The sequence below is a fragment of the Chaetura pelagica genome, unplaced genomic scaffold (genome assembly GCF_000747805.2).
Source record: "Chaetura pelagica isolate M959 unplaced genomic scaffold, ChaPel_1.0 scaffold123, whole genome shotgun sequence".
In the NCBI taxonomy this organism is placed as follows: domain Eukaryota; kingdom Metazoa; phylum Chordata; class Aves; order Apodiformes; family Apodidae; genus Chaetura; species Chaetura pelagica.
The window spans coordinates 6,554,179-6,573,896 of NW_009953295.1; the positions used below are offsets into that span (position 1 = coordinate 6,554,179).

The window sequence follows — 19,718 nt, forward strand, 5'->3', positions numbered from 1 at the left end:
GAACAAAGCTACCTTCCTTTTTCCACAGATGTGGCCATGTGAAAACAGAGCATCAAAATTAAAAGTCCACCTGCAAAACTAAAAGTCTGAAAACACAGAAAATCAAAAGGTATCCTGTTTGAAACACATCCTTCAAGAAGCACAGGGTCATGACTGTTGGTCCACAAATCTGTAGGAACAGTGCTGGGTATAGTACTACAAGGGGGAAATATTACAAGGGAAATAGGACTGGATGTTCTACCTAGATGATTCTTTTATTTCTTCCTTGTTTTTGTTTTTTCTCTTTTGTGCAACCTTGAGTCAGCCAAAGAGGAATGCAAATAAATAAAATCCTTCCCACAATTCTCACTAGTAGCTCAGACAAGGTGTATTTGGATTATGGGAAAGGTTTTTAGCATCTTCTCAAATCATGTAGGCAAAATAGCTTCTCTGGAAGATCAACTCTGTCTGTGCTCTCTTTTGTGAGAGCTTCTTTTCTGCCTTCTGAACCCTGTAAATAGTATCCGTCTGGGTAACAGGGATTCTCCTGACTCTGAACTGTATAGTGGTTAGACAAACTGTACATGAAGAACATCTTTCAAGATAAGCTAAGGCCATCCCCTTGGCATGTTGTGTCAATACTCAATCAGGTTCTGCTGCCATTTACTGTGGAATATAGCAGGAGTAATTCTGCTAAAATTTATGATGCTAAATTAATGCCACATTGGTCTAAGAAAAAAAGGAAAGTAAGATCCAGTGATTAAGATAATAAAAGAATTCTACATGCATGCCTGCACAGGATTCTGTGTTTGCTCTCACATGTCACCAGTATTAACTGCCTACTATTATTCAGTCTGACTAGGAAATCTAGCTTTAGGAAGTCTCATTCCAGGTTCTTTTACTGAAGATTAAATGGTTGTAAGGAATAAGATGTGGATAAAGAGAAAATGGGGGCCATGAATGTCTGAGTTGAGTGGAAAGAATTTAACAGCTGCAAAACCATAGAATGAAAAATCAGCAGGAGAGTCACAGTCGCTTTTGAGTGCAGGGCAGCTGGACTGCATTTATACAAGTCCTACGAGCAGAGAAGAAAGCAGTCAAGAGCAAATAATTATATTTTCCTAGGCATTGAAACCACAGAGTTATATTTAATTAATCAGTGAATACAAAGGAACCATTTAAAAACTATACAGTAAAGTTAATTTATCCATGTGACAATTTGCACCTTAATTAGATAAATCAAAGTTCCTGCACAGCACCATTAGCATAAACTAAGGTGCTGCATACTTCTTGAAAATGTTTATCTAAAAGATAGGCTGTTTGTATTAACTAAGGAAGTGTATTACTTTAATAGGCATTTCCTTAAAAGGGTTTCAATGTATAAGGATTAGTGAAGATATCAGTGGTTGATAATATTTTCTTTTAACAGGTTTATTTCTATGGCAAGCATTTAACTGACCTTCTTGGTACTGTATATAAATCCATGTCTATTGTCTTTTTCAATATCTGCTGTAGGCAAATTACAAAGTACCCACTAATTATTTTCCTTGAAACATCACGGTTGTGAATTTTTTAAATGTTATTAGCTGCTTGTTATGGGCCCAATCACCTTTTGAGATATGGGTCAAGAACTTTCAATATTTTCATTTGTACACAAATAGAATTTTATCTATGTCTGTAATTCAAGCTTTTAGGTGTAATCCACTACTGTGGTAGGCATTTTGGCACTCTGTGGGAACATTTCTGCATGTTTAGAAACAGCATAAGCTATTAAATAGATACAAAATATGCATAGATAATACAAGGATATCATAGAATAACAGGGTTATTTAGTGATTTGATAAATGTTTAGTTAACCCAGAGGGATGAGAAATGTCAAATGCTAGTGGAAACTGAATGTCAGTCCAGAGGTGCCAAGAGTAGTATGTATCTCCAGAAATTAAACAAACATTTTAAAACTTCACAGATCCTTCCTTAAGACAAAAGAAAGAAAACTGCTCAAACAGTTAGAATAGAATTATGTTTTTGTGGTGTCAAATAGATTTATTATTGCCTAAGAAAATGAACCTAGCTAGGAAAAAAATAGGCAGAAAAATAAAGGGTAGAAAAATACCTTGCATTTCCATAGTAATGAAGGGAAAATAATGCTCTGAGATGCTCTTTGAAAAACTAAAAAACAGGATGTTCTCTGTCACACAAAACTAAACTCCCTGTAAGAAGCTCCAATAAGACTTACACATTCTACCCTAAATGTAATATAAATAATGCTGGAAAACTATTCAGATTGCACACCACACATTTGGAAGTTAGGAACTGCCAGACTTAAAACTGACCTTTTCCCCTTTATTTCCCTGCATCTGTTTATTACCTAACTACATCCCCCCACTTTAAGGGGTCCCTTTTCATGCCTATCCTGCAGAGCTCTAAGTACATGACTGATATGAATAATTCAGCTGACTTCAATGGAATGACACAAAAGTTTGCACCCATTTATAATTGCTTTAGAAGATGAGGGAGGCATCATGAAACTCAGAAGATGCCCAGCAAACAGTGATATTTATTTTTGCCTTCGAAATATAAAAAAAAGCTAGATGCCTGACCTACCACTGAGAAGTCAAAAAAGAAACTTTATTTTCTCCTACACTCCTTTGTGCACTGTTGCTAAGCCTCAGAAACACAGGCAGCTTAATCATTCTCATAGTCCAACTCTGTGACATGCAATATAAGGACTGATGGACAAAACTACTTATTTTGTAGGCTAGAGAACTGATGATACCATGATATAACTTCAAAAATTGCTTCAACTCTAAAATGTTGTTCTGTTTTTTGTTGGAGCCTGTTACAAAACATTAATTCTGCCCCTTGCCATAGATGGGAACTAGGCTGAGACTAAAATACCTGCAAAAATGTATAAATGTAAAATAAGCCACTTGAATCATAACCTCAAAAGAACCATTTTTCTCTACACACTCTAAGTTCAGGCTAATTAGTTGAGCCACCATAGGCATATAAAGTTATCTAGCATATTTCTTGCCTTTTGAATATTAAAGATGACCTAAGGGGCAAAATGGAGAAAAAGAGGCAAACAGCTACAGAGAAACAGATAGTGGGTATAAACGAGAATATCAATATCAACATTTAGTCTATTTGTAACATACAGAGCTATCTTGTGTGTACAAATACTTGTCAAATGGTCTATAGTCTCTAAGACAGTCTCAAATACCTGCTTACATTTAGGCAACTCCCCATGTGATGCGCACCAATACCAATACATGTGGATTGCCAGGGAGAATATCAGTACACTCTGGATTCTGGTCACCCCTTAAAGCATAACATAATCCCCTACATCAGCAAGTTTTCACAAAGGTTTAGTAATTCTGAGACTGCTGTAAATGATTTCAAACTGAACTGCACTGTCAGCAAGGTCAATAAAAGAAAAAAAAAAAAAGCTGAGGGAAGAAGAAGGAAGAGGAGATGTTTGGAGTGATGATGATGTTTGTCTTCACAAGTAACCATTACATATGATGGAGCCCTGCTTTCCTGGAAATGGTTAAATGCCTGCCTGATGGTGGGAAATAGAGAATGAACCCTTTGAATCTTTTATTTTTGCTTGCTTGTGCATGCAGCTTTTGTTTTCACTATTAAACTGTCTTTACCTCAATGCACAAGTTTTTTGCCCATTGGATTCTCTCCCCCACCTCATTGGAATGAAGTGGATGAGTGGTTGTGAGGTGCTGAGCTGTGGACAACCCACAACACTTCTTTACAGAATGTGATAATTAACAAAACTGCCAAAGACTCAGTAATTTTATGAATCATGGTTTAAAATGTCATAGCTGTCCAGGATTAGTCATTACCATGTTTATGAATTTGGGTATATGTATTCTTAAAACTGACAACTTCAAAATACCTAACTTACCTTTTCTTGCATTCTTAAAGAAAGGACAACAAAAGTGAATACCATCAATCAGAAATCACACTTGCAGATCTAAATTTGAAGCAGGAAACCACACAATGGTCAGATTGCCATTTGGTATAAACTGATACAATTACGTTTAGTTTCATGGAATATTGCTTTTTAACATCAGTCAGATTATGTCTTGATCTGAATCCTCTGCCATCATACCTTAAATCCTAGCAAGAATTTCATACCAATGCACTGCTGTATAAGAAGACTTCTGGAAAAAGGGAGTTCAGAAGTGTAACTGAGTCCCACACAAGATTCACAAACAAAACACATCTGTGCAATACACCATCAGCTAATAGCACAAATTTGATCAAAAGCTTAAAATAGTTATTAATTATGGCTTTATACAAGTTGCAGAAGGACAATGTCATTTGACAAAGCAATGATTTTAGCACAAGCATAAACTTTCCTGCCTGAGAAAAAAGGTATCTCTTCAGAATGACCTCCAGGCAAAGTCAATAGTCTGGATGAGGTAGCAACTATTAAGTGCTCTGAAGCCATTTTTGCCCTAAAGTCCACTATTACTGTATTTCAGGATCACTGAATGATGCCCTGAGTAGAACTGAAGATTTCAGGATCTGCAGTTAAGTTTAACTTCTAAGAATAATTTTATCTAAGAAGACTTTCATACTGAAATCAGAGAAAAATCTGTAATTACAATAGGCTTTGAATGTACTTTTTTCACCCTGACTGCTATGATTATTGCAAGAATGCATTATCATTGTATTCCATACATTCCTTCCTAATACTTCCTATTAAAATGGATGTTTTGGCATCTTTTAAAGTTACTTTAAAACAACAACAACAACAAAAAATCAGAACATTAATTCTTCTTAGCATTACATTTTCAAAACATTAAAAACTTAAAGATTCTTTATTTTTTATTCCATACAACCTCCATGTTGTCCTCCTACAGGAAAGCTGGGGAGGGACTTTTTGCAAGGGCATGTAGTGATAGGACAAGGGGTAATAGTTTTAAGCTGGAAGAGAGTAGATTTAGGTTAGATACTTGGAAGAAGTTCTTCACCATGAGGGTGGTGAGACAATGGAACAGGTTTCCCAGGGTAGTTGTGGCTTCCCCCTCTTTGGAAATGCTCAAGGCCAGGTTGGATGGCGCTCTCAGCTACCTGGTCTAGTGGGAGATGTCCCTGCCCATGCAGGGCTGTTGGGACTAGATGATCTTTAACGTTCCTTCCAACCCAAACAATTCTATGATTCTATGATAAAAAGAAGAGGGGAAGAAGGGGAAGATGAAGAAGAAAAAGAAGGTGGTCTAATACTGTACCTCCAAACCTGCACATGACACTGTCTTATCAGTTACTACAAACAAATACTTGTAATCTAAGCTGCATATCTGCATATGCATAGGTAAAACTAAAGACTAGATTGATGCAATTTAAGCCAATTTTGGAGAGAATTGGAAATGGTAAATTGTAACATTCTAGTGACTTATCCCAGACACAAGAAATATGTGTGACATGCAAACCTCAGTCTTTAAGACAGTAGTATATAAATTCTTCCTTGACCAAGGGTACTAAAACACAGGCAAAGGAAAGCACTGGGTAAGGTTCAGCAACTTGGCAAACTACATGAAAAAAGGGAGAAGAAAAATGAACTTCAATTTCTAATTCAATTTACAAAACAATAACAGTAGAGGAGTGCTGGCAGAGAAGGATCATACCAAAATAAAATTGCTCAGAATGAGTGAAAAAGAGCATCTTACTTGCTCATTTTTACCTGAACATGCCTGAACAGTTGTATTCTTGTACTTCACTAAGCAAGAAATATAAGCTCACCTTATTACTCTAGATGGACCCTTGATCATTATCCTTATTTTTAAAAATTTATATTCCAAATGGGTTTTACATGTCTTCCTTGAGCACCAAGTGAGGTGAATGACACAAAAGGCAGCCAGGATCCATTTTATTAATTGATGCAAAGAAATAAGTTTCTAGAAATTAAGTTTTTACAACCAGGCTCTGTCTCTGCCCCAGAGAGCTTCTGAGCCCTAGTGTTCTACACCAGTAATAGAACACTAACTTTTTTTTTTTGCCATTCCACTGAATACCAAAACCATAAGAAGATACTACATTCCTGCTAAAGTGCTTTTTGTGTATCTTGGGTTGAATTATCCTCATTTTAAATAAGTCACCAAAATGCTAAATGCTGGAAAGAAGCAGACATCTGCAAACAGTTCCTACTTCCATGGTTATTCTACTGTTTTCTTTCTTCTAGGAAAAGGATATTTGAGGATACTTTACCTATGTGTACAATGTGGGGTTCAAATTGGAAACTTTGAACTCTTCCACAACATTGTTTGTGCCACCGCCTCGACTTAAAAGTAAAGCTCGAATTTCAAAATCTAGCCCACTGAAAAATATTCTGAAGATATTAATGAAAAATATATCTGTAAACTTTTCCAGGAGTCTTAAATGCGTGTTCCACAAGGCATCCTATTTTAAAGATAAGGTAAAAACTTATGTCTCTCCTTAAAGGGCTTTAGAAATTGAGCCAACACTGCAGGCAAATTCAGCAGAAACACTGCAGCTGGAGTTGGCAAATCTGCTGAAATCACATATATCATTTCAGAATTATGTTGGTGCTGCCTGTTTTTATAGCATTTAATAGCAACTGACCTTATTAATTCCCATTTTTATTACATATTCATTGACAGTAGCTGTCACAGCTTCCACTTAACCAGAATTTCCACAAGATTTTTCTTCTGACCAACAAACTTCAATGATTGAGGGGTTCACTTAGTAGCTGTCAACTTTTACTTTGATTATACAGAAACAGAACCAGTAAATCCAAGATGGACAGCAGTACAAATAATGATCAAGCTTTGTAGCCCAGGAAAAAGTGCTCTTGCAAAATATGACCTTTCCTTACCTACGGTTGTTCTTTAGCCATCGTAAGAGTTCAAATGTGACACATAAATATATGCCAGAGACCCGTAATATTAATCCCTAATTATATATTAATATAAATATATTTGGATTCATCCGATTAAGAAAGCAATGCTTCTGTCTGTATTACTGATAGAAAATCCAGGTATTTTGATATTCTATCCCTTCACCACAAAAGCTTCTAATTCAAACATTCTGTCTTTTTATTAGCCAGCAAAAAGAAGGTTTTTAAAAATTTATTTATTTTATTTTAATTTTTTTTTTTTAGTTCTGACTACATTACCTGCATGATAAGAAAGTAAATGACTGAAAAATGCTGCAGTGGTGGAGGAAAGTAGGAATTCATTGTCCTTTGGGAATTCAAGCTGGGGTCCGGGCCACAAATGCTCTTTGATTTTGCACAGTGCTTTCAGGGCTAACTTCTCAGGCCTTTACTTCTCAAGCCAGGTAAGCCTGGGAGAACAGCATGGTACATTCAGCTTTAGAAACCACGATTTCCTTGCACCACTACTAAAAAGCAGTTTACAGCTGAGCTAAGCCAAGTTAAGCTGTGAACCACACAGCTGCATTCACTGAAACTCAGCCCATGAGAGGGACTCCAAGACACAAACAGAAGGTGAAAATCTTCCAGTTATGGGTAAAGCTTTCACAGGCACCCATCCGGGGACTCATTTTGGTACTTCTAAGTCTTGTCATTCTTGGATTGATAGTTCATACGGTTACTCTTATCAACCATAGTAGGATGTCTTGTGTTTTACATGTGGGCCTTTTTTTCCCCCTTTAGGGCCACACAGTCAGATTGCTACTTAGCATGACTAAAATGGGAAGGAAATCCTCCTCTTCAAAAGAGAAAAAGTGTGAAAATCAAGAGTGTTCAGTATTTACAAACAAGGGCGCAGCAGACCATGGAAGAATAACATCTAAATTACTTAGATTTCCACTTCTCACAAAACATTCAAGAACAAATAAAGGTAAATCACATTATTCTTAAATGCATCCATCATTGAATTGAGATATGAAAGCTATTTTTTCTTTCTTCTTCAGTATTCTGTTGTCAGCTCTCAAGGTCTTTCTCCCCAGCATAATGGGGAGTAATTCCTTTGCCTTTTGGGGCAAGCAATGGGGAAGTGAAACTTTTTCAGCTGAGTAAGAGCTCTTGGCAAGAGTACTCACTTGTTTACAGCTTCTTACAGTAAGTAAAGAAAGGTTTCTTCGTCTTTCACTGTGCTTTATTTCCTAATTTTTCTGTTGTCGTGTGTTCCCCCCACTGTATAATCAGTGTAATATTCAACAAATGCACTTATTTCCACCTCCCATAAAAATCAAAATAAAAGAGCACCATTCACTGTGACAGAAACTGTATTTTTTCTCTTGGCTTCTGAGTATGATGGCTTCTTCCAGATGTGAAAGTACCACAGACAGTGCAGGCCCTATCAGTTGGTACATATTTCTGTACTCAAAGGCAATCAGCAAGACTGCATTGTCTTTCAGGTCCTACTCCTGGTCATGGTCCTTCCATGATTATGAGGTTTTAACTAAACCTCTCACAATTAATCTTATTTATCTAGAGTAATAGTTTTTCTGTTTGTTTGTTTGCTCTTGTTTTTTTTTTTTCAATTCTTGCTAGGATAGCTGAGGATGGAGTCTGTTAACATACACACCAGTATTGTTGTGATCACTACTTGAAATAATTGACATTTTACCTGTTTTTACTTGTAAGTAAAAAGACGGGCTTAGCTGCAAAGAACATATAAAGATAATTTATTGTGGGGTAAAAAGGGATAAAGATGGACAGCAACATATCTAGGACACTTTAAAATAACAGCATAAATGTTGCTGACATCATAATGTTGGTGGGTTTTTTTTGCTATTCTTCTTTTACTATCACTACTGCAAATAAATGTTTATTTTGAGACACTAGATGTCCTTCAGCCTTTTAGGTAAAAAATTGTCTTAGGACATACTTTAAGGAGTGGTGGAAGAAGACTGAAATTATATTTGAATCTTAAAATGTTGTTTTAGTGATATTTTAAAATAAAGTTTCTCCAAAAGAGACTTGATATTGGATTTATGCCTATACAGTTAGGGTGAACATTGATGGTAACATTCTCTGGCACTGAAACTAACTGAATAAAATGACATTTGCACATACAGTTACTCTCTTTTATCCTCCAAAAGAGCGCAACTAGAGCCACACTGCCCACCAGGAATGGCCCCAGGCCTGGGCTAATCCCCAGCCATTATCTGGGAAACACAGTGAGAAAAGCCAGGTGGCAAGGACTAAAACCTCACCAGGAACTGAGGATTTAACAGTAGAAAAGACTGTCGTTTTGTGCTCATGTAGTAGTTCCTTGAAGTAGTACACACAGTAGTACAGAAACAGCTATAGAGAGATTTCCCCTACCACTTCTGAATCTGAAAGCAGACTGCTGTTCCAAATTTCCCACTATCTACGTCTGCACCTCAACCAGCCTGCACTTCTGGATGTTTGCTGCAGAAGGAATATTGTGGTAGGATAGAGATGGCTTACTTTTGAAACATGTGGGTCTATAAAATCCTATACAGTTTTTGAATATTTATAGACTTGCCAGAGAGAATATGATCCTGTCCAAGCAGTAATTTAACATCCACAAGTTTTTCCAAAAAGGCAACTGAAAGTTTAGATGTGTGTAAGCAGCTGATATTCCCATGCTGCCTGTCAGAATGCCAGATCATGACTGCTTGATACATCAGTCAAGGAGTAGGATGTACAGAGAGGAGGAACATGTGTTGAGTGCATGAGGCTACTAACCAAACATCCTTGGACAAGATGATGCTTTTTCTTTGCTGAAGCATTTGAGAATGGCAAGTGAGCCAAAACCCCAGAACTGAATTGGAATGAAGGAAAGGAGTTTGCCTTCAGCCAAAAGCAGTGACAAACATCTTTTTGTCTTTTCTCATCAATTCAAAATTTCACTCATTTCTAACAGCAATAAAAATGGAGTTCTGGTGTAAGCATTAGTAACTCAGCACCATGCATGAAACAAATCCTAGCATATGCAATAAAAATACTGAACCCTTGACAAATACACTGATAAAACTTGAAAAATTAAAATTATTTCTCCTTCTACTTTTAAATTACCTGGAGACAACATGCAATATTTTGAATTTTATGAATCATATTAATAGCACAAAATAAAAAATATAGCAATTTAATGATTTTTTAAAAATCAAAAGCACTTTGCTGATGATCTTTCTAAATATATTTCCACAAAGTTCATGATTCCTAACACTAAAAAATAACAAGGCTACACCACTTGCTACCAAATATGATTTTTCTCTGAAGAAACTCTAAAAGACTCATGAACAAAACAACACTGCAAGCAGTACCAGAACATGATGGAAGGCTTTGTACTGTATGTAAGAAAAAGTTTTTATGAAACTTAAGAGAATTTACCTTGACAAGAAGTCTGTGAAAGAGAGACGTACTGGGTATCCATGTCGTATTATTTTGACCATGTCTAGAACACCAATATACTGGAGTTGAGCAGACACATAAAAATTGTCAAAAGTATCTGGCAACTTGGAGTTATTAGGCTTTATACAATGAACAGAATGGGCTGTGCAGTTCTGCAGCTTCCCAATAATATCTGTGAGTGATTTCTGTGGGAAAAAAAAAAAAACACCACAACAGTTATCAATCATTATTGTGCAGCAAATGCAATTACTCAACATGTATGTTCTTTCTAACTTTTAAACATAATTTCGTCAAAACACTTGACCTGGCCATTCAAAAGGCTTTCTCAAGCGTATGATTTTTCTTTCTTCCACTGCAAACTGCAGAGACAAATAGTGACTTTAAAATTTTGTTTGACTTTGTTGTTTGTTTTTTTTTGTAAATTTCTGTCCAGAAGATGTTCACTAACCCTGAGCTGTATTGCCACAGTGGTTGGGCCCCCCCGTTCCAGTCTCTGAAGAAATGAGGATGTTCCTTTCTTTTTCAACAGCTGTAGGGGAGAAAAGCACACACACAATACCTTTACCTCAAGATGGGCAGTAAACCATTATCATTGTTACAATTTACTAACAAAGGCAAACCTTTATACAAACTATATCATAGACAATTATTTGAGTTTCTGAAATAATTAGGAAAGTAGATAAATATCCTCAGGTATCTGTAGAGCCATGACTGGCAAGAAAGCTTTGATTTTGATACTAACTCTGAAATTTCTTATGTCTTTGGCAGATGCTTAAGTGTATATATGTAGGCATAGATAAGTAAAAAAATCAATCAAAAGGCAAAAGAAATAAAAAAAGCAAATCAACAATATTAATATTTGAAAAAAACCTTCTCTCTTCTACCTGCACAGGTGAATGCAGATAACCTTTATTTATTTTTTTTTTAACCCATTTTCACCTATTACAGACATAAGTTATCAATAGCTTTGTATCTCACTGGAACCAATGTTCTAGTCCATCAGAGCTGAAAGTGGGGAACAAATTTATTTTTTACTGTTCTACTTCCTTCCTTTGAGACTAAAATGGCAATAATAATGCTAAAAGTGGTCCCAGTAATTAGACTATTTTGTTAAACTTTCTACAGGAAGGCTGGAAAAATTATTGTAAATCCAGGACTTCACCAAGCTCTTAGGTTCATACCTCTGTATTCAATGACAGCCTTTTCACCTCTGACTTTCCTTGACTATCTTCTCCAGTCCACTTATCCCATAAAACCCATTTTCTATCAAGTCAGCATGTTCTGGCCTTCTCCTGTTTTTTTCCATTAAAAAAGTGTACATTTCCTCAGCTTGTCCCACTCAAGCCAAACACCATTAAAAATATTGCAGTGGAAGCAATTTTCTATTCACTAGGCTAAACTTTTGAGCTCTTTTTTATTTCAAATCTTGCTTCCCAGCATGCAATAAGATTTTAAAGGCAAACTGATACAGAAAAGTAAAAAAGATTTGCTTGCTCCAGGGCTTCTCAGAAAAAGAACCAGTAGCATGCCAATGACACATTGCAGTTTACAAAGTTCTTGAGGAATGTAAGTAAAATAAAGTTTTATCTGCTTGACAGATAATGCCCTCATCCCTTCCTCCCAACAGATTAAGTCACTAGTTCAAGACCTTGAGTTAGTGGAAGAGCCAGGAACAATGCTTTGCATGCTAAAGTTCCTGCCTCCTGTCCTGTGTTGCACACTTCTTCCCATGGGTAAGAAGTGTTTATTTCAGAATGAAGGACAGAACAGAAAGGAACCTATGCAAAGCAAAAATTCAAATAATTCAGACTCTTCAAACTTGGACATCTTCAGATCAGGGCTAAGGAACAAGACCACATCGCCAAACTTGTACCTCTCTATCACTCTCTAATATACAGTTTATTTACTCTAATCTACATGGAGGGGTGGAGGGAGGTGAGGAAAAGTAACTTTGTAATCTCTGTTAAGAAGTGAATTGTCCATAAAGAGAAACAACATAAAGTCAATGGAAAGAAGAGTTTTCTGTTAATGATGTGCAGTCATCTGACTAGAATTCTGCTCTATGAACTCTGTAACCCACTGATTCTTCCAAAGGTTGAGAGGGGAAGACAACAGGGTCAAAGTATGTACTGGGAAAATATTCCAGAAAAACAAGGAAGCACAAATGGATGTAAGCATACGAGAGCTGTGAGAGCATCAATGAAGATATACTCTATTTTATTTGAAAAGGGAACACAGTCTTCATAAGTCACAAACACTTGAGCTGGCATCCCCAAATTCCTATGACTCCTTATGTGCTCCAAAACTCTGGCCAGCTATTAGACCTTTTCATGTCTGTCTTAGGATGGATTCACCATTCTCTTGGTCCCTACTACAAGTAGAGTGATGAGTTCAAAGAGGTAGACCATCTTTGAGTATGTGACAGTGTGCTCAAAATGAAGGAACAAATCATTTATAGAAAGGTAAACAGGTAGATAGATGACCATAATCAGAGGAATCTGGACATATATAACCTAGCAGGTATCTAGGACTGCCGACAGCACGCTGAAAGGGGAGGGGAATCATTACAAACTCCTGATGTCTGAAAGTGTTTACTTCTCTTCCCTGGATATGGTGGTGTCCAGAAATTTCAGATAGAAAAGAAATGCCAGTCTCTGTTTGATAACTCTTGCCTAATGTCCATCTTTCCACACCCTCCATGCCCCCCACCCTCCTTTTTTAATTTCTCTTTATTGCCTTTACTCTCTGGAAAAATGCCAATAAAAATGCAGTGACTATTATTTTCCAACATATAGTCATTTTAATTCTAAGCTGATTAGAAAATGCCCCTTACGTTGCATTTCCAGTTATGGTAACAATAACAAACCAACAAACCCAACTATATTCCAGCCTGTCACAGTGGATTTTCAAAGCAACACCGGAAAAGGAAAGAAATTATTTGGGACAGCACAGTTATAGATACAGGCATGATGCACTAAAGAGTAAAAGTACTTACCTACATCCAGCTGCTGCATCAGGAGCCTATTCCAAAATAACAAGCGTCTGTTTTTTTTGTCACTGGAACAGATCAGATACCTAAAATTCTGGTTCTGTCCTGCAGGTCACCACGATACCTAGCTCAAAATTAGGCCAACTTAGTATCTACAAACTAAGTGTTCTGTCTCACCTGCACAGCTCTTCTCAAAGCCTACCTCTGAGAAACCAAGCCATTCTTGTCTCTGTGGGCAGATGAAGGATGAAGTTCTTCCCACCTTCCATCTAATACCTAAAAGTTTAGAGCATTCTCACTGAATATGGAATTTCTGACTTAATTTATCACTCTTCCCAAAGGAATCTGAATACGTCTTCTGTCTCCCAAGAGAGTAACTCCAGGTTAAATGCTATTCTGGACTGGTCAAAAACCTCATCATTTCAGAGATCATGTGTGGCGTTTCCCCCTGGCTTGATTAGGCTTCTAACTTAGATGGGCTTTTCATACTTACTTCCATGTATGGAACTGGGATCTTTTTCACAGCCTTAGGAACCTTCCTCTAGGAAGCTTTTACTATAGTGGAAAGGCACCTAAAGGTACCTTGTGATGCCTCAGCTGTTTGCTAAATATAGCCTTAAACCAACACCATTCACTTCAACTTAATTTTTTCCACTGAGGCTACTGACAAGAACAGTAGACAGGAATTATGCTACTACCAGCAGGAAGCTATAAGGAAAGACCCATTGCTATGCTATGGATGTGCTTGCATAAAACCTTCCACAATGACACATGAGAGCAGGCTCCTTAATCCCATGACAGAATCAATTTTATGCAGCTGTAAGCCAAAGATAGAATTGCAGGATTCAAGAAGCCTGGAGAGGCAGCTGATGCATTGTGAGAACTGTTTGCTTCTTTTCTGGAAGGAGGAATTCCAAAGCTTGTCAAGAATTCACCCAGCAAATCATGCTATTTCTCCTCAAAAAAAAGATGTTCCACGTGCCACGAACAATTAATTTTCTGATAGCTTCCCAAGCTTCCCCCTCACCTTCTAAGGCTCTTTTTATTTGGTTTTGTTACGGTTTTTGGAACTTTTTTGGCTGATTTAGCTAGTGGAAAAACAGAAAAGTTCAGCAATAGGGAGAGTCTGATTTGCTTTCAAATCAACTGGGAAAATTTACATACAATCCACCATTTAAAACAATGTTTGTCAAAATGTAGAGTTAATCTTCATAAAAAAACCTACAAAAGATACCTTTTGCAAACCAGAAATCTTCTCAGGTTAACACAATAAAGACATTCAGGTTTTAATTTTGCACTTCCTATGTCTTAATTTACTTAATTATTCATCATAAAGTCAACCAGGGATACAAAACAAATAGAAGTTCCTATACATCATAAAATCAGTAATATCACTGATAAGCCCTGGAAAAACAAATTGTGGAATGATGTAGGCTTGAAGGGACTTTATCATCTTGTCCAACTTTCTGCTCAGAAACAGGTTCTTGAACCAGCAATATTAGTCGTAGTAAATTATAACCTAATAGTTCTCACTATTGCTTTAATGATGAGATCAACTACTAGAGTGTTTTAATAGCTAATGACCATAGAGAATGATGCAGAGAATAAGGAGCTTTCAGAAATGACAAAGTAACTGAGAAAACCTCCAAGGAGCAAAGAGAAGAAAGAGTACTCAATTCTTACCTTGCTGAGCTCAATATATTTCTTTGCTTCTCCACTTGCACACGCTACTGATGGTTTTTTACTCAGCAAAGCTGCTTTACATCCTTTGATTTTAAGGGAATGATATGGTGGAACAAGTGATCCAGTTTGTGTCAGTTTGGACTGGAACAATTGATTGATGACTACATTTTCACTGGCTGGGGAAAAAAAAAAGAAGGAATTAATGCATGAAAATAAAATACAGTCTAGAAAATTACATATATATATATATAGTATTTCTAAGTAAAAAGACATACAGTAGGAGATTTAATAAAATAATTTCACCAGCAATCCAAACCACATCATTCTATGATTGTATGGTAAGTAAACTTCAAACAAGTGGACAAACTATTGAACTATTATCTTATTTCAGCTATCAAAGAGCATCCAATACCTAAGGATGTCAGCCACTAGTAACACTGCTTTTAAACATATTTAGGTTCTGTGCTGAACAAAACAGGGTAGAAAACAAAACCTTTCAGACTATGATCTGAACTATGAACTTACTTATATGATAATCACCTCTGAATTTTGCTTCGTTACGGACTCCTAACTTATCCACCTATTAAAGCAATATACGAGATATGTTCTGCACATATTTACCTGATATCATGTATGTAGAGATTATCAGTGCACTTGACAGAAATAAATTATGGACACTCACTAAAACAATATGAGAAGGTATGAAAAAAATAGGCAAGGTGGACAGGACTATAGCAAACTATGTTCATATTTCTCTACATCAAGACTACACTTAGCAACATTTACAGAAAAAAGGCAATGTCACACGTGTTTGATGCAGTGATGATGAGTACAAAAAACACTTACAAAAGGTGTTTTGAAAAATAAAAATCTCATTTTTAAGGCAGATAGCATACTTTATACCAAGTGCAGTCAAATGATCCTTTATGAGATTATGGTCATAGACTTTTTAAGATGAACATGATATGCAATCACATATTGCTTGTACTGCCACAGCACCAATAAGCATTAAAAACCTCTTGTGTGATACATCCTTAAGCATCCTCAATTTTTATCAGTTTTTTAAAAAGAACTTACAAACTGGCATTATGATCACACCCATCATGTGAATTAAACAAATAAAAAATGGAAACAAGAATGGGATAAGCATCATAAATAAAGTAATTAGGTTTAACATAGCAGGTAGAAATCCTCAGTTTGCTTTCTGTTAGCTGCCTAAAGGACTATTACTAGATGCTTAAATACAATAGATTTGTTTCCCTTTTTCTGTGAAGATTACTATTCCTTACTTAACAGGGATAACAACATTACGGGGAAGATAGTAAAGCTGATATTTGAAACAGTTTAAGCACAATCCACTGACATAGTAAACCTCCATATTTTAAAAATATGGATAAATGTAATTAGTAGCATTAGGAAATACATTAAAATTATGTCTTTCAAATTAAAGAAAATAAAACGAATAGTCTCTCCTGATTTATTTTTCAAATAGGTATGTTCCACATTCTTACACATATATGCAAATTAGTTTACTATTGTTAGCATATTTAAAAGTTTTGATTAAGGAAACTAAATTGAATGAAAATTGAGTATGTCTACATAACTTAAGAAACCGAACCAGAAGGAAATATGTCATAGATAATCAATAGGTTTTAAGCCTAAGTCACTTAAAAGAAGAGGGAAGTTAAATGTCTTACATGCTTGCAAATATTCTGCTTTCAGAATTTTTCCAGTAATCATAATTGTTATTATTATGACTTCTTAATTATATATGCACTCACTTTTAGCATATCAAACCTTTTATAACCAATCCAATCCTCCGTTCTTCCCCTTTAACCGTTGCATCCCTGATTACACAGAATAGCAATGAAAGTGCAAAAGGAAACTATGTGAGCAGATGGAAGAATACTCTCTCGTAAAACATGATGAAGTTGCCATAACTTCTTATATTCTGACAGATTATCATGTAAATTCCAATTAGTGAGAACTAGAATGTCTCTAAAACTAGAATCAATAGGATTATATTCAAGATCATTTCCTCCATTCCCATCTCCATCCTTAATGCACACTGTTTGTCTTTGAAATAAATACATTATTTTACTAGGGAGTTTAACTATTTTCACCAAAAAAATTGCTAAAAACCAATACATTGTAATGGTGAGGCTGACTGGGAAGGCAAGTATGACCTCTGAAAGACCTCTGTGTCAATGGAAAAGAAACATAAGTATATAATATATAAAGTGAAAGACTGCAGTGGTTGGAGAAAAGATAAATAACATCTCAGGATACACTGACATTTTTCTGAGAAATGTTATTATTTTTTTTTCCCTTCACAGGAAGGATAAATGATTAAGGTTTTATTTATTGAATTATGAATAATTAATCAATACACTGGGATGCACTATTATTAGGCAAAATTATACACTATGCACATTAAAGGTATTTAATTTTGTATATCATTGCACATTTGTATCGATTCACGGAAAAACATATGAACACCCACAAGTTCCTGTTTTTATAAAACTACTCAAGCAGTGAAGCACATCCCACTACAGTCTCTGATTTTGAGAGCCTTATTTCCTTTGTCTATTTTCTGGGGTTTATTTTTGTTTTAATTCATACATCATGATTTCTTTTAAGTCATACTCATCTATCAGGCTATACCTTCTTTACATCACATCACATCACATAATGAAGGTGCTTTATGTTCATGAATTCAAAAAGCTTTCTAAATGCATATGAGGGTGATTTTTTTTACTAGAAATAAAATATATAAAAATTTATCTTAGAACTAAACTGAAAATAAAGTCATAATATCTTGATTTCTAAGAACAACAGCAACCACAAAAGCATTTACTTACTTTTCATTACAAATACAAGATTTTGTGAAAGGGAATCTTTATTTTTTTCTATTGCACCAGCAACGTCGTAAGTAACCTACAATAAAATATTGTGACATCATTAGTAATGACCAATGTATATTTTAAAAATCTTAAAGCAGTAGAACTGAAACTGTGGGGTTTTTTCCCACTCAGCAATTGAAGGTTGGCACCAGGTAGTGTCTTTCATTCCTTTCACAGTTCTAACAGTATTAACCAGAAGAAGTCGTTGTTGAACATTGTGTGTCTCCACAAGCATACAGAAATTTCATCAGACTGATTCTAAAACATTTCCAGAAGGCAAGACTCTGAATCAAAAGTGCAGTGTAAAGCAGAAGATAGTGACCTAAATATCACTTTCCATGTGAGTCACTCCCAGAACACAGATCTCCTTATCAAAGGGAAACTGTCCACACTGACCATGACAAAACACTCATGGCATAATCTGAGTCCCAGCTCATACTCAATAAAAGTTACAGCCATTTATATGTCCTCTGGAGGCAATTTCAATTTATATGTTTCAATTTATATGTTCAAATCCCATTTACCTTTCTAACAACTACGTACAGAAAGGGTTTGAATCACCTCAGTTGCCCAGTGTCATAATTTCAAGAACAGACAGTTGGGATTGTCACTCCTTCTGACATCTGATTGCAGATCAATGCTAACACATGTGGTGGGCACTCTGAAGAGTGAGCAAAACACAAGGCCCTACCTGGCGCTCCTGAGGGTACCAAAATGAAGAAATATGACCAAGTGGCTGTTTTAACATTGAGCCCATCCCAGGAGACACTGGATAGAAAAGCAGCACTACGACCAAAAAACAGTCACTGAGCCATGGGATTTGCTGGGTTGTTGTTGGGGTTTTTTTTACTTTTTATGGGATGGAAGGCAAACAACTAGTTAGTTTACAGGCTTTAGATATAAACATCTCTGGCTTGCACAGTAGTAGAACCTAAGGGAATTTTTAAATTAAAAAGGAAGAAAATAATAGATCATAGTACCTCCAGGATTAGGCAGACACTTAGTGGGAACTTCTTGGGTTTTATTTACCACGGGAACATGTTTATATCTAAAGCTTCTTTTAAGGTTTGTATTGGGTCTGTATCCTAGGTTCCTTAGATATTTGGGGAAATTTTATCCTTGTATATTTAATTCAGCTTTAAATATACAATTAAGATTAGTAATATTAATCAGTGCATTAATCTTGTTTTCCATTGGGTCATTTGACAATTATGTAATGCTGTCATATATATGAAAGATATTCTATGATTTGGATGTGTATAATCTGTTATAGTTAGTAATTGTCAAATGATATAATTAGTATGGCATCTGACATAGGAAAGGTATAACAGTAGAATTACACTCTTTTCCATGACAGATGCAATGTTATATAATTTTCTAATTGCATCTCCTAAGAACATGTGACATAGTTAGCCAACTATTAAAATAATTTAAGTATACTATTAAATGCTTTTAGTGTACTTAAAGTAAATGTTCTACCATACTGGTCCATAAAAGATAATTAACAGAACTTATTTGACAGATCTATAATACCAGTTCTTAATTGAGTATCTCAGGCTTTGACTAAGTTAGAAGAAGAGGGTGAGTATTGGTGGGGAAAGTAGGTAAGTATAGCAGTGGGAGACACTTCATTAAGATTGAGTGCCCAGATTGAAATAGGGAGAAGTTTTATTACTCATGCTGGTATAATACATCAACATCTTCTAGAACTATATTCATAAGACACCTCTCATACCACATCAAATACATAAAAGTTATCAGGATTCCCTTTTATGAAGAAATTGCTCAAGTTGCTCCTCTAACACTTTTGCCATGGGCTTGGTAAATTAATTCA

The 19,718-nt window shown here is 35.8% G+C and overlaps 1 protein-coding gene across 1 annotated transcript in view; it reads right to left on the reverse strand.

Moving 5' to 3' along the window:
- The window catches only part of MYO16 (myosin XVI), a 277,452-nt gene that overhangs the window by 66,308 nt on the left and 191,426 nt on the right, over window positions 1–19,718 (reverse strand). The window contains 4 exon segments of the mRNA XM_009997923.1: window positions 10,289–10,494; window positions 10,758–10,838; window positions 14,982–15,157; window positions 17,843–17,918. Coding sequence (XP_009996225.1) covers window positions 10,289–10,494; window positions 10,758–10,838; window positions 14,982–15,157; window positions 17,843–17,918 — 539 coding nt within the window.